We start from the raw sequence: 14,516 nt of genomic DNA, 5'->3' as shown, positions 1-14,516 counted from the left end.
CGGCCATGACCTTCCAAACGTGCGGTAAACAGGCTCTCTGTTGCGTTTTCGGGATTTAACAGCCCACGGTGGAACGTGCACCATTAACTCTGTCAGCAAAAAAAATTAGTTCAAATGGGGCATCTCGTTCAAGAGATACAAGGTCACAAAGTCGGAAAATATTTATGGCGCGAAATCGCGCCGCTTGCTTCAAAGCGTAGTGTACGGAGAAGAAAATATTGCAGAGACCTGCGGTCAGGCACCTTTTGCATCTCTTTGTCGGTGGGATAACATATATTTTTTGCGAGAGAAATAAAAAATGTGACCGGCGTGCATCATTCGATTATAAATTAAACTACCCAGCTGTCGTCAGAGCGGGTATGGCCAGTATGGAAGCACTGGAGCTATTTCGTGGTACATTTTCTTTTAGAGCATGACATAATCGAGTGGTAAAACCAACCATGGTTCCAGGTGCATGGACGGCAGAAAGTGATATCAAATTCTGTTACAAGCTCTGTAGAAAGTATCAATAGGCTTGTAACGACATCAAATCGACCAATATAAACATTAGGTTGCTGTAAAACACCTGATCTTGACAATGTGAGTTGGTAATGGTGGTGGTGATGGTGAAAGGGCTGGCCGTGAATGTAAGTTAGGGGTTGTAAGTATTGGATGAAGGAGAGACGTTCACGAGGGCTGACACTGGTGCTGCAGAGCCGAACTGTAGCGCTGGTAGCAGGTCACACTGAGCAGGTTGTACAACTTTGGGGGAAAGGGGTGATGCAAGAATTTTTTTTGTGTGTCTTAGGGTACATGGGGTGGTGGGAAAATCCGTGAGCACAAAGACGCAACGCGCCATATGTCAGCCATCATCGCAAAAATACTAAAGCCCGTGCTAAAGGAGTCATTCGGTTTCACACATTTGTCTACGCCATTGCTCCCACTAGCGTTCTCTGCCAGATGTAGAAGCCTTGCAGCGCCCTTGCAGTCCTACCGAAGCTCGCTGCTGCATTGTCCCTCAGACTAAGAACGGTTAACATATTGTCACTTGATGTAGATTTATTAACATTTCTGAATAAAGTGCTACCACCGCGTCTTTAACCATTAGCAGTATTATGTCGTGGTCTTATCCTTTGCTTCCTCGCTCTGTGGTCCTTCATCGGGAAGCACCTTCAGCGATCTCTGCGGCGGCTCCACGTGCGTCTCCGCAGACGCTTTACTGGAGACTTGCCCAGTTTTCGGCTCAACATTCGTAACCTCGTCGTCAGACCGTTTTCTTGGCTGTAGCCCATATTTTCCCGGTGACACGGGCTTCGGGGGTGACTTCCCAGGGGTCCAAGAAGGCTTCGAACGCTGCAAGGTACCCGGAGTCGAGCGGCTGTGTTTTCGAGGGCTTGTCGTCGTGGACTTCTGGGGCGTAAGGGACACACGAGGGGAGTCTGTCTCTATGAATGGCGCTTGCAAAATGTCTGGGGCAGTCATAAGCATAGTCTGTTCTTTCTTTCTTCCCTGTGAACGTGGCGTGGACTGTCCAGATGGTAATGAAGAACTCCTTTCACTGAAGAACTGTGGGGAACTGATACGGCGCCAAGGGCTCGTAGTGTTGGATTTTTCCAGCTGGTTTTCAACGTTCCGGTTCTTCGCGCTAAAGCTGGACACTCTGTCATCAATCCCGCTACCTAGTGTGTGCTCTACGTTCGGACTACTCGGAGAAAGCGTCGTCCGTACCTCGTCTGGAATGCCGGTGAGGTCGTCATCAACCACCTCCAGGACTTCCGGAGATGGCTCAAACGTTTGCGAATCCGCGGTTTCTTGTTCGAAAGGAACGGACGAGGAGAAAACAATACGTGTGGTTGCTTTTTTAACAGGTTTTGTCTTCACAAGTCTCTTCTGCCCTCTATGTTCCGACCCAGAAGACGGCGATGTAGAGCCTGACAACGTTCCCGAATTCGGAATTCCCACCTCGGCGACATCAGTGAAGTTAGAGGACGACGCTCCGGACAGGTGAGTAATATTTTCGTTCGTGCTGTCTGGAATTTCGTCTTCCCGTGTTGCAACCGAGTGCATATAATGTATTAGCTCATTGAAGCATTCAGTCATAGCTTCTTTTGAAATCACCCTTCCAGTAATTTTCTTGACAATATCCTGCCTAACCTGCATGCCATTGTCATCGATAGGAGGTATAACATTTCCAGACAGCATCATTTGCCGCTCAGCATCGCGAAGCTCTTCCAAAAGGCTAACCGATTCATCATCCGCTCTTCTCAGTTCGAAGTCTGCTGATGGTGTCGGCGATGGTAGCAGTGATTCCTGTTCATGTGGAATAAGACTTAAATCAAGCATTGCGGTATCAGAGCATTCAGGCCGTGACATTTGCCTAATGGGAGACTGCAACGCTGTTCCATACTGTGTAGTGAGAGGAGCATTGGGATGAAGTCGTGTGCCCTGGCCCGGTGATTGTGTGGCAGTGAAGTGCACTGGTGCATCTTCTTGTGGTGCATCAGAACGTTCGAGCTCGTATCTGAGATAAGCTTGTTGACTCTGTGCTTTTTCTTCGCCATCAATTGTGCGCTGTGCAGGAACTTCAGATGTTACTCTCATCAACGCGTCCTGTGCATTTGGAATACTCGTTGGCTGTCTCATTACAGGCGCATACTCTATACTCTCGTAGGGGAAATACTCAATGCTAGGCCTCTCTTCAAACGTAATGCAATTTAAACCTGCGTCAGTCGCGTTCTCCAGGGCACGTTCAGTGCTGCTCGCCCTGTGTTCAGTTGAAGTCCTGCGAAGTGGTGTCGGCCGTTCCTCCTCCTCAGGCCTTTCTGCTTGGCCTATGTCAGTCCGCTGGTCAGAAATGAAGCCTGGTTCAATCAGTTGCATCTGATGAACGTAACGCCCTTCAGGTGGAATTCCTACACCAGATACCTTTCTCCTCGCAGGGTGCGGACCTGTATCCGTTAACTCTGTATGGTACGACGCTGGGGTGTTACTCTGCTTTCCTGCTGGCTGAACATCCTCTCCTGGGGATACTTCAGCGTCCAACGCCAGTGCATTCCGCCTTACCCGCGGCTTCCTAGTGGGTTCATCAGATGGAGTAGCAGTTATAGGGAATTCCTTCAGGAAAAGCTCCCTGCTCGCCTGCTCGCCAAGTTGCGTAGAGGGACCGCGTATTATTGACTCATGTTCCGTACTTGTGTCTGGCGAAACAATGAACTGTGTTGTATCGGTACTTGCCAAGGGGATATTCTGGGTTGTACGTAGACTGAGAGGCTGGAATCGGGTATCTCTTGAACCTTTCCCGTTGTCGTCCATTTCGGGTATTGTTAAATTTGTGTCTGGTGGAGCTATATCAAAATTTTTGTCAGAAAGAGACAAGGGAGCCAATGAAGCGGGCGATCTTACTTCGGTTACGACGTCACGGTTGTAAACAATTACACCAACGGGGCTGCAGGTGCGGAAAAGCGTCTCCCGAGATGCCAACGTGACGCAAGTGCTGTCTTCATCAAAGCCATCTTGACCGTCAACCGTCTTTATCTGCTTGTAAGGAGGTTCATCGGCCACAGGAGAGTCCACTGTTTCTCGCGAATATGTCCTGTTGACGACAGGCCATTCGCTGTTATAGCAGGCAAGACTTCGGTCTGCCTGGCGTTCGGGCTCATTGGTCGTCTGTGGCCTTCTAGCATCGTCTTGTAGAGTGGTTCGGGTTGTTCTCTGTTTGGGACTTCCTTTCCCCTGGAAAAAGATTATAAATCTTCATAAACACCTATTAGAAGTCCGGAACGCATTTGCACAAATAGGTGACAAACAAAGAGTTGAAATTCGCGTGGTTCGCGTGGTTCTTGAAACCAGCGTCGCGCTGTCGGACGCATCAACTAAAGAAAAAGGAGTCTGTTTGGTCTTGTACAGAAAGGGCACTGGAATATTCCTAGATAACTGGGCACACAGTGGCCAGAACTATCCGTATGGAAAGTGCCAATTCGTTTTACACTTGCCTGAGTACGCCACATAACACAGGTGACCCTTTGACTCCTGAGGCAGAGATATATGCTAGACCACCATATCTTCGTTAGCTCCACGCAGTCCACAAGTTCACGCTGCTGAGCGCTTCAATGAACATTGCTCTACTCGTTCAGGACTATTTCTTTATCACGATTGCGTCTCTGTGGTTCTGCTGTGCAGACACCCAGAAAGCAAGACCGGCCGATCACCAGTTTTGCGTCCATGCTCAGAGATCGGACAGCGGCGACAGCTCGAGTGGCTTGTGACGCTCTCGCCTTGCTGTTTCGCAGCGCTCTGCGGAATTTATTTATTTGTTTAAATTTATTTTAGATTACTGTTGGCCCAAGAGCCGAAGACTAAACAAAATACACAGCTTGTGCTTACATATACCGGGTGTCTCAGTTAAATCCCCGGGAAAAATAATTCGCGAACCGGTGCACCAATCGAATAACTTTCTTTTTTACGAGTATCTGTCCAATACCGCCTACAAGATGCGCACCGCGAGGATGAGCGGGAGGCGCTCATTACTTAAATAAAAATTCAAATGAGGTTCGTGAAAAAAGCTAACTTCTAAAGCAGGGCGCCGTCGGCATTAAAATGGGTACTACCCCTTTTGGGACCTTCAGTGGACACCTTTTAGAGAAAAATCTGCACCGAAGCGGGTCATTTGTTGCAGTAATTAATTGGTTTCGGTTTACGTATTTTTGTCGCGGCTGGTCGCGGTGAAGCGCAAAAGGACGCTCTTTCACTCCCATGTCCACCAATGAATTACGTCCTTACACCAATTAATTACACCAATGAATTACATCCTTTTGCGATTCGCCGCGACCAACCGCGACAAAAATACGTAAACCGAAACCAATTAATTACTGCAACAAATGACCCGCTTCGGTGGCAGATTTTTCTCTAAAAGGTGTCCACTGAAAATCCCAAAAGGGGTAGTACCCATTTTAATGTCGACGGCGCCCTGCTTTAGAAGTTAGCTTTTTTCACGAAACTCATTTGAATTTTTATTTAAATAATGAGCGCCACCCGCTCATTCACGCGGTGCGCATCTTGTAGACGGTATTGGACAGATACTTGTAAAAAAGAAAGTTATTCGATTGGTGCACCGGTTCGCGAATTATTTAGCCCGGGGATTTAACTGAGACACCCGGTAAAGCAGAATGAAATATACAATACCCAGATAAATGTACGAATTAAAAGCAACTATTTTAACACAGAGGAGATGCGATCAAGAAATGCGTCTAAATTAGTTGAACATACAACACTATTAGGGAGGGAACCCCATTGACGTGACATACGTATATATGGGAAAAATGAATGCATGTGCTGATTTGTTTCAATATCGGTTGTCTGTATCAGTTTTTTTATATGTCACGACATTTCTCAAGTTTCATAGTTTTACAATGTTTAATACGTGATTCTATCAAGCCAGAAACATTTGGCCATATTCACTTGGATCAATGACTAAGCGACCGTTGATTATTAGCCAGAAAAACTTCCGTAGCGAAGCTTTCCTGTTGAGCTGGAGCAGGTAAGCTTTTTTCAAAAAGATGTACAGGGGGGATCTTCTGTCTTTCTAACTGAGCAATAAGGGCTAGACCATTTTTCGAGTACGGAATCCAAATTTCAGAAGCATAACCCAGAATTGACCGGACTGTTTTATAACAAACTAATTTCATATTTCTCGCAATTGTCCCTCAAAATTTCGTGAGATGTCTGAGAGGACCTTTCAAGAAATCTTGAAAGGTCTGGTAGGACCTTTCAGGCAGCACAGAGGGGTCTGAGAAGACCTTTTAGAGAAAATCTGGAGGACGTTATAGAATCATGTAGCCCTGGGGAGTTTGGTGGACCTCTCAGACAGCTTTGCGACAGTGCGTTGTGCAACACCTCCCAGAGCAAGTTCGCACATGTTTTCCGCGCCGCGGGACATGCTACCTCCTCCGCTTTCGAAAATAGTTCGCAAGATTTCACATGTTTGTGCATTATTCCTTCAATGAACACGTGCCGTGATAACCTTGTATTGCCGTTCCCCCTTGAAGCTATTATACTTGCATTCCGTGTATTATTGCACTGCACGTAAGTGGAAGCGTTTCGGCCAGTCGCCAGCGGTTCAATCAGTGTTTTGAAACGTTGAAGTATGAGGACGTCGGCCGCGGATCTCAAGTAATTCGCGTTTTGTTTTCGGGATTCTAACTGTTTTTGAGGTATGTAGACGATGTCTCAAATATGCTTTCGTGAGTTACAGGCATTCCTGTTCACTTTACGCTTTTACAAGTGTTCGCAGACACGCATTATGAGCGCCGATAAGAAGATTACCAACCACGTTACGTTATGGACGGCGCTTTGTGCCAAACGGTATGTTATATATTTCGATGCCTGCACACTGTCTTACACTGACACTTTGAAATTTCTTACAGGTGAATCTCGTACGAAATGACAGGTGGTGAGAACCCAAGGTGGTGAGAACACAATCTTGCCAGTTAGTTGGCGTCTTACGCAAGCAAGGGAAACTAGACGGTGCATCGCGAGTCCCTAAGTATACGTAAAACAGACGAACTTGATCGCCGAGAAGCAGAGTTCCTCAATAATATTTTTCATCGCCGCTGTACGGACATTGCGAAATGTGTCCCATGAGTTCACGCTTTGTGGAATACGGCAGTATTTGTTGATGATGACTTGTATGCTTTCGTAGACATGTAAGCGCTAAATCTAGTTTCTGTTGCTGCTATTTACCGTTTCGTGTAGTTTCTTGCGAGCGATCCTTCAACAAATATTAGATATTCACAATTCTGCAAGACATTTGATATAACTGTTAGATAATCTGATGAGCAGTGTGCATGCCTTGAGTGTATCTGTACAATCGAAGGAACTCAATATATGTGGAGTTTTGTGACATGTACTTGTCTGTATCTATCTCTGGCGTATCATAGCACTGTATGATTGTACCGCTCCGACGACAGGTGCAGCGTAGACGGTGAAATTGAACATTGATGTTCCGATGTCACATCTGTGCATTAGCTTCTGAGAAGTCCTGTCAATCTGAGATGTCTTCTCAGCCTGAGAGGTCCACCAGCCTGAGAGGCCCTCTCGGTCCCATAACACATTAGACCTGGGGGGTCTTTCCACTAGGGCTTGGTGTATATCCGAGCAAACTAAGTCTTCTAGATGTTTTTCCTACCACATAGTCCAGCGTATCTCTGAGTCGATAATAACACCAGATATTTAAAGGATTTCACTTGGTCAACTGGTGCGTCCGCAGTACTGCATGTATACATATAAGGAGGTTACGCTTAGGAGTTACTGTCATCGAAACAATTTTCTACTGCCACTGCTCACGTTTCCAAAGTGGGGTAATCGGCCCAAAACCCTTGTTCCGGCTACATATCTGAGCTGCTATAGGCTTAAGCTGCTTATAGGCTGCTTCGCCAACCTGCATATGGTACCCAACCAACTTCAGGTTTTCTGCACTAGCAAAATCTCTCAAATACACAGGTTTCTCAACTGACAAGAGAGCATGCATGCAAAATGCATATGTATATGTGTGTGTACTCCTTTTAAAACGAGTATGGCTATAGTGGCATGCTGCAATGACCAACGAGCAATGCCGACGAGTGTGCAACGACGTTCCAACTGCCAATAAGGAATCTGCACTTTCATCTGTAGAACGTTTTCTAGACAATTTGGATATTTATATAGTTTTACGTTACGCAAACGTTTCCGGAGCAACATCCCAGACATCATTAATAACTGATCATCATCATCATTAACTGATGTAATGGTAGAAACTCAACGGAAATAAGAGGATATGGGTTCGACCCTTTCTGCTAGAATCTTTCATCGACCACCGTTTTTCAGTCGTATGCAACGGGGACTTCCTCTTCCTCACCCTCCCGTGTCTATATAGTTTTCCGCAGGTAGTAATACGTTAATTAAAAGATGCCCAAGACGCAAGCGAGCTGGTGAAGTTGATGCATAACGAGAGTTGGTGTTGTGTCTGTCCCTTCGTGCTGTCTTCGTGGTTTTACATTATGCACTAATACGTTACCTCGAATTTGGTAGCAAAATGTGGGACGTTACTGCGTTGCTGGTGTTGGGAGGGAATCCAATCGTGCCTCCAACCAGGCCTGTCCTGGAGGTGAGCGTGCCTGTGGTTGGAAGCGTCGATGTACGTGAACGCCTCTTCAGGATTTTTTCCACCAGCCACAAGGTGGAGCCGCGTGTACTTCGGATTAGAGTGGGGCAGTCGGGTGATCAACACGAACAACATGAGCAGCAGGAGGACAGCGATAATAATGCCGAGCACCAAAAGCCAATCCACAGGGGCCTTGCTCTGAAACAGTTACAATGGCCGTTAGGGCGGCATAACACTCTTACCAACTACACTCTTAAAGCAGACTTCACCGCATAACACTTATACAGTTGTGTTCATTGTCATAAAAAGCGTGTGCCCCAGCTTTCAGAATTATGGAATCATTCTGGGCAATGGTTGGTGTTCAGTGTGTTATGTGTTGAAGTTCTGTGTTATGAGTGCAGCCAAAGGTTCTGAATGACATCGTTGTCATGCATGACTTGTTGAGATTGGCGGGCGTACGACAATGCAGGCCACTCTGCATTTATGTTAATGCGACCCAAAGGCAAACGCCCGTTCTTTCCTAGGGTCAAGAGTGATGACGGTCTGCTATGGTTGGCATTGACCCTGTTTTATTGTGAAGCTCCTCTGCAGAGCCAAAATAAAAAACTACGCTACATAACAAGCTCCTAGTCAACGTGAGCCAACCACCATTCCGAATTGTGACTACTACAGCAATGAAGCTGCTCCAGGGGCGCTCAGGTGGCACATGTAGTGGTTATGTTATGTTACGTCAGGTGAGTTTAGTAAAATAAGTCTAGGTTATGTTCGTCTAGTGCCTTGAGGGGATGGTCCGAGGAGGCGGAGCATCCAACCCTACCTCCGCGCACTCCAGCTTTACGCGGTGCCAGCATTAAAAGGGTACTTCGCAAGGATTCTAAGAAAGTTAGGTGGGCATCATAAAGAACACGAACCATCCCCTCCATACCCAATACAACATTCCCATTCATTTTGCGCGAGTGATTAATTCCTAAATGATGACAATAGCAAACCGAAACCGAAAAGTTCGTCTGGATGAGGATTTCGTGACGTCACCTGCATTGTGGTTTCCTTCCAAGCCCGCATTCTTTCCCCCTTGCCGGATGCCAGATGACGTCAGCAGGAGTTAGTTTCAGCGCCTTCTCGCTTCACAGGGGTCGCTTCGTAATAATTCGTTTGAGTAACATCTGCGCACGTTTGGACAGAGATATTTCGTACACATGTTCCTTAAATCCCAAAGATTACGGATATACCACAACCTTTGTTGTGATTTTGGTGCGATGTCCCACTTTACGCCTAGTTCCCACACTCGTAAAAATGAACTTCACCACATAGCACGCTCCTGGCCAACCGTCATCCCGAGTGGCATCGTTCTCCCCCTTATTTGTCGAAAACGAGAGGAGTACACCTTACTGTGACACTTATACAGTGATGTTAATTGTCACAAAAAGGTGTATGCCCGGCGCTTTCCGCTAATGAAGAGTGATAGAAGTATCACTCTGTACAGTTGTTGGCCTTCAGGGTGCCATGTGGTGAACAGGTCCCCCAAGGTCGCCATTTTCCCATGTATTTGTTCCTATCCCGATGCGTGCAATGCCGGAGGCAGCCCTTAGATACCCCATTGTTACCAGACGTTGGCTTGCGTTTGATTGTAGCGCGCTAAAGATCCAGTTGAAGCACAATTCAAGCCAGGCCAAGTCACCGAATGAGAAATGGACGACTGCGCCTGCGGCGCCAACTGGCGGCGCCTGGTACGACAGGTACGCTATGTGATGCACGCAGCCGTGCACTAGATCCTTCCGATCGCTCAACACGTTTAAAAACGGGACCATAAAGTGAAACACGAAACGGAAAGTTGTTATACGTGCTTTATTTGGACATATAAAGACTAGATTCATTCGCAGAAACAACAAAAACATTTTGCCGCTAAGCTTAGCGCGCTGAAGTGGTCCGGAACGGCAACAGTGGGGTATCTAGTGGCGGCCTTCTTCGTTGCACGCCTTTCCGAGGTGAGTTTGGGGGACCTGGTGGTGAAGTTTTGTTTTAAGAGTTCACTTGACTTGAAGAGTTCACGGGAAGGCTGCCGCGCGGACGCTCGCGACGACGTGAGGGACGTTTTTGACCTCGACGCGAGGGAAGATCTCTTGCGCGGCGCCAGTCGCGCTCGACTGATCACGGGAGCGGGCGCCTGAGGATACAGGCCCAGTGTTGGCACTGGGCGGGCGTGGTAGCCTGCAGCCATAGCCGATGTTGTACCAGCCCCTCACAGCTCTCGCAAAATCTGTATCAAAATGCGTGTTACTGCGCACGGAGCAATCCGTGCCTCTCCATTGGTCAGACGCCACAGGAATGTTCGGATTGGTTGCAGGAACTTGAAAACTGCATTTCGCGCTTCCTCCCCTGCGTGCTGCGTACTCTCTTGGCGGTTTCATTTGAAGTTTGAACGGTGGACGCCGGGTCGGCGGTGTCTTTCGTTGGGAGGCAAGTGCGTTCGCCGTCTTATCCGTGTATTATATTGTCTTTGATCGTGTTGTACTGTTTCTCGACACAAGCATCGGTCTACCAACAGCCAATCGGATTTCAAGCTGAAGTGTTGTCGTGAATTCTAGATCGATGAACACGTTCGAGCGCCGTCAGATTTGCATAGCGGTAACTAGAAAATAAGGATCATCATGATAAGGATAAGGTGTTTGACGTATAGCATGCAAGGACATGATGATCAAGAGACTGTGCGCAAGTATGTGACAGTTGTTCGTTGTTTGGAATAAGCTGTGTCGATATGCATGTTTTGCAAGTTTTTTCGCCAGAACTGGTCAGGCTGCGAACCGGACGGAAAGACTTCTGACTGGAGGATTGAGGGAGCAATCGCTGCATTCTCATTGGTCGTGTGTCCAGTGTTGTGTAAATTTTTCTATACTATGGGCTCTATGGAGAGTTGTGGAGGGCTGGTTGGACGTCGTCCAGCACGGATGATGAGAAGCGAAGTGGGGCACGACTCCGGGACCTACTTTCCTCTCACAGTGGCGCGGGCCCGCTTGTCTTCTCTCGCAAGTGGGGACAATGCCTTAGGCTATACCGCCGCGTCGGCACTAAATTGCGTGTTTTTAGCAGACTTGCAGGGTATGCTATTTTCGTATAAAACGTTTTAAAAATCGTCATAAATATTGCTCATTTTTTTCTAAGTGTTCCCCACAAATATTTTAAAGGATATTCGTAGAACTCCCATTTCCTGACTTTACGCTTTGTTACTTAAAAAATGGGTGTAGTTCCGTATCAGGACCACTCTAAAGCGAAACCGTTTGGAAGGTAAATATTGCGTAGAAGTGAAAGAAGGTCGTACTGAATCTAAAAACGTAAGAATTATAAAATTCTGTGGACTAGAACCTTTTATTGGCATTTCAACAACCCCATCTGATGCACTTCTAGCGCAGGAGAAACACAGTAATGATAAGCCTAACTGATTCGAAACCTTGCAAAAGGTACACTCTTAAAAATGAGCTTCATTGCATAGCACGCTCCTAGCCAACCATCATCATCATGATTTGTTGAAAACGAGAGGCGTACGCCTTTTTTGTGACACGTATGCTGTTCATAATCGTCACAGAAAAGGCGCACGCCTCCCGTTTTCAACAAATCAGGACAGATAACGATATCATTCGTTCCAGTGGTTAGCACAGAGCGTGCTGTGCGCTGAAGTTCATTTTTAAGAGTGTAGGGTCGTTGAACTGGGCTGAACCACCTCACTTAAGTGAACATGAAAGAACTGATGTTCTGAGGCTGGAACAACATAGAAGGGACAAATACATACAAAGTCTCAATTTGCCTAAGAAATTAACGATGAAAGATGAGTCACTGAAAAGGTTAGCCAGCTGTAGGACTCCAGCTGGCTAACCTTTTCAGTGACTTTCATCTTTCATCACTTAAAGGGGCCGTAAACAGGTACAAAAGGTGCACATTTCTTTGTGTTATATTATTGGAACTTAGTCAGTGAAAACTCCTTGCAGTTACTAACGCTCAAAAACAAAAGGCGCTTGCATACGGATGAAATATTCACTGCACTCTTTCGCATTTTAGCTCTGCCCCACGCTCTAACTTTACGTCATTTTGACGTAGCGCTTTCCGCACCAATTACGATTGAGTGTTCCACGTATGATTTTATTTCAAATGCGGAATTGGACTAGATGAACGTGAATCCTCTTCTATTCAAAATCTAAACAGTTACAGCCTCAAACTGAGAAAGAAATGCGTTTAATTTAGGTATCATACGCACACTACGTTTTCTGGGCAGTAGCACGCAGCACACCACCTGCGCGAATGAATATCCGGGACTACAGTTCCGGAATCTTAGGTAGGTGCGCGATGGAACATCTTCGTCATCTTCGAATGGTTCCGACAACTGGGCTGCCGTACTTTGGTTTGATCCACGCGGCATTGCGTCACCAGCTCGCGTGGTACAGTGGATAGCGTGCTGGCCATGTCACGTCGTGACTGGGAGGAACCCGGGTTCGAATCGCGTCATGTGATGGCAGCTTAGCTGTTGACGTTTGCGCCAGCCGGAGATGTTGAAGTTGTCATGACGTTGAATTTCGGAACCACGGAGCGCAAAACGTCGTTTCACACAAACAAACTGAGCGCTACGACTCACAGCAGATAATGAAGTATGTTTATTGGCTGGTAATTTGAAACTTCATGTGTGCAGCTCGTCCGCCCGATTGGACGGCAAAACGCTACGTAGCCACGTGACGTATGCGTTGTGGAGAGAGGCTCGCTGGTTACTCATCTTTGAAAGCAGTTATACGGCTCAATGAGCTGGCACGAGCCGAACGAAATGTATATTTGGGTATTATGAGCTGCGTTCTTTCATGAGGTATCATTATTTCAGAAATGTTTGGTGGCCTGTTTACGGCCCCTTTAAGTGAGGTTGGGTCAGTTTAGGTTAGACAAATTGGGGAGTCTGGGAGGGAGCGCCGCACCCCCCCCCCCCCCGCCAAGCAAAAGTCGGTGCTGCGTGGAGACTGCCTCGGGTTAGATCAGAAGGTCCTCAGTAAAGATGGCGGATTGCCTTCAAGAAACGGGCGATGAAATTTCATTTTTATACGGTTCACGCAATACGCAGGTCATTCCTGTTTAATTTCGTTGCTAGTTAGTTCCTCTTTTACGTTAAAGCATTTGATTTTTGCTTTTATTCGTTTTTGTTTAAAAAACCAGTGGTCCCGATACGGAATTACATAAAAAGAATGCATCAGTGACGCTGCTATAGTATATCCCGAATTGCTCTTATACCATGCAAAGCTACCGCAGACCTGCTCTAGGGTTATTTTACCCAAATGGAAGCACTAAGTGAAGGAAAAAGGAGGATGAACTGATGCGATATCTAGTGGTCATACATCTATTCATATCATACCTGCTGCCCATCGACATGCTCGATGATCACCTGCTGATCCTTATTCTCAATCGTTCCCGCTTCCCAGGGTGGCCTCCCGGTGGTGACGTCGGGTCCGGCAACTCCGTGGACGACCCTGGATACGCCGGTGACCAAGCAGAAGACGAAGAACCCAGCTATTCGCGCCCGCCCCGTATACCCCATCGTCACCGGGGGCCTCCCGACCGAAGTCCTGATTTCGAAGTCGTAATGTAAGAAGTCTGTCATTAGAACGTGCCTCTGAAAAAGTCTAGCGCGAGCCCAAGTGCGTTGCACGATATTTTCTTCTACTTTGTCTTCTCAAGAGATGACCTGCTTTTATTCAGGGTCAGCTGCTGTGGTCAAGACTTATCATCAGCTCGTTGCAGCTTTGTTTCCGATATATCAATTCAAAGAGCAGGTAACACACAATTTTTAATGTGCATCGTGGCAGGCATATCTAGACAACTTTTACCATGCCGCGATGTTGGCCGGGTTCGAACTAAGTTGGGCGCAGCAAGCGGACAGGGAACTACTGGGGCTGTAGTGGGTAGAACTCGCAAACAGCTGCCAAAATATTCATTCAAGCATAATACAAATAATAACGTCCAGTTGTTAATTTGTTTGGCGTTCGGTGCGCAAAGCGCAGTTGGCATGCACTGATGTATGGTGTCCACAAGTATCTGAAACGCTAATGACCTATAGAATTAATTACCTTTCGTCAGTCATAAAAGGAAAACATTCCTTTGCTGTCTATCTTACTTTTGTAGTCCGGTTCTGGAATGGTGCATCAGCTTTTGGAGTTTCTCTTCGAGTTTTAGTACCCTCTTCCTAATCGAGTGCTTCGTCCACGTTTCATTTGCGTCTTCCAATACCGACAGGCAGCGTTACGCTTTGGTCGCAGCAGGTTCATTCGGTGGCAAACTTTCCCAGTGATGTGACTTTGACGGCAGAAGTCGGGGTCAAGTCAAATCCACATTTTACTGGTAACAATAAACCAAATCCAAATCAAGTGCGAATTTA

At 46.8% G+C, this 14,516-nt stretch overlaps 1 protein-coding gene across 2 annotated transcripts; it reads right to left on the bottom strand.

Moving 5' to 3' along the window:
* Window positions 1–1,018: 1,018 nt before the first annotated feature.
* LOC135383301 (uncharacterized) lies at window positions 1,019–13,717 on the bottom strand. 2 transcript variants are annotated; one of them, XM_064612818.1, is made up of 3 exons: window positions 13,497–13,717; window positions 8,030–8,314; window positions 1,019–3,711 (listed from the first exon to the last, which is right to left on the bottom strand). In XM_064612818.1, the coding sequence occupies exons 1-3, from the start codon at window positions 13,677–13,679 to the stop codon at window positions 1,093–1,095; spliced, it is 3,087 nt and encodes a 1,028-aa protein (XP_064468888.1). In that variant the 5' UTR covers window positions 13,680–13,717; the 3' UTR covers window positions 1,019–1,092. The 2 variants fall into 2 exon arrangements, with proteins under 2 accessions (XP_064468888.1, XP_064468889.1); XM_064612819.1 differs by lacking the exon at window positions 13,497–13,717 and adding an exon at window positions 9,149–9,206.
* Between the last annotated feature and the right edge of the window lie 799 nt (window positions 13,718–14,516).

This window comes from Ornithodoros turicata, chromosome 2, assembly GCF_037126465.1.
Source record: "Ornithodoros turicata isolate Travis chromosome 2, ASM3712646v1, whole genome shotgun sequence".
NCBI lineage: Eukaryota > Metazoa > Arthropoda > Arachnida > Ixodida > Argasidae > Ornithodoros > Ornithodoros turicata.
Note: the sequence above shows the minus strand (reverse complement) of the source record. Positions and strands in the feature narration are given on the sequence as shown.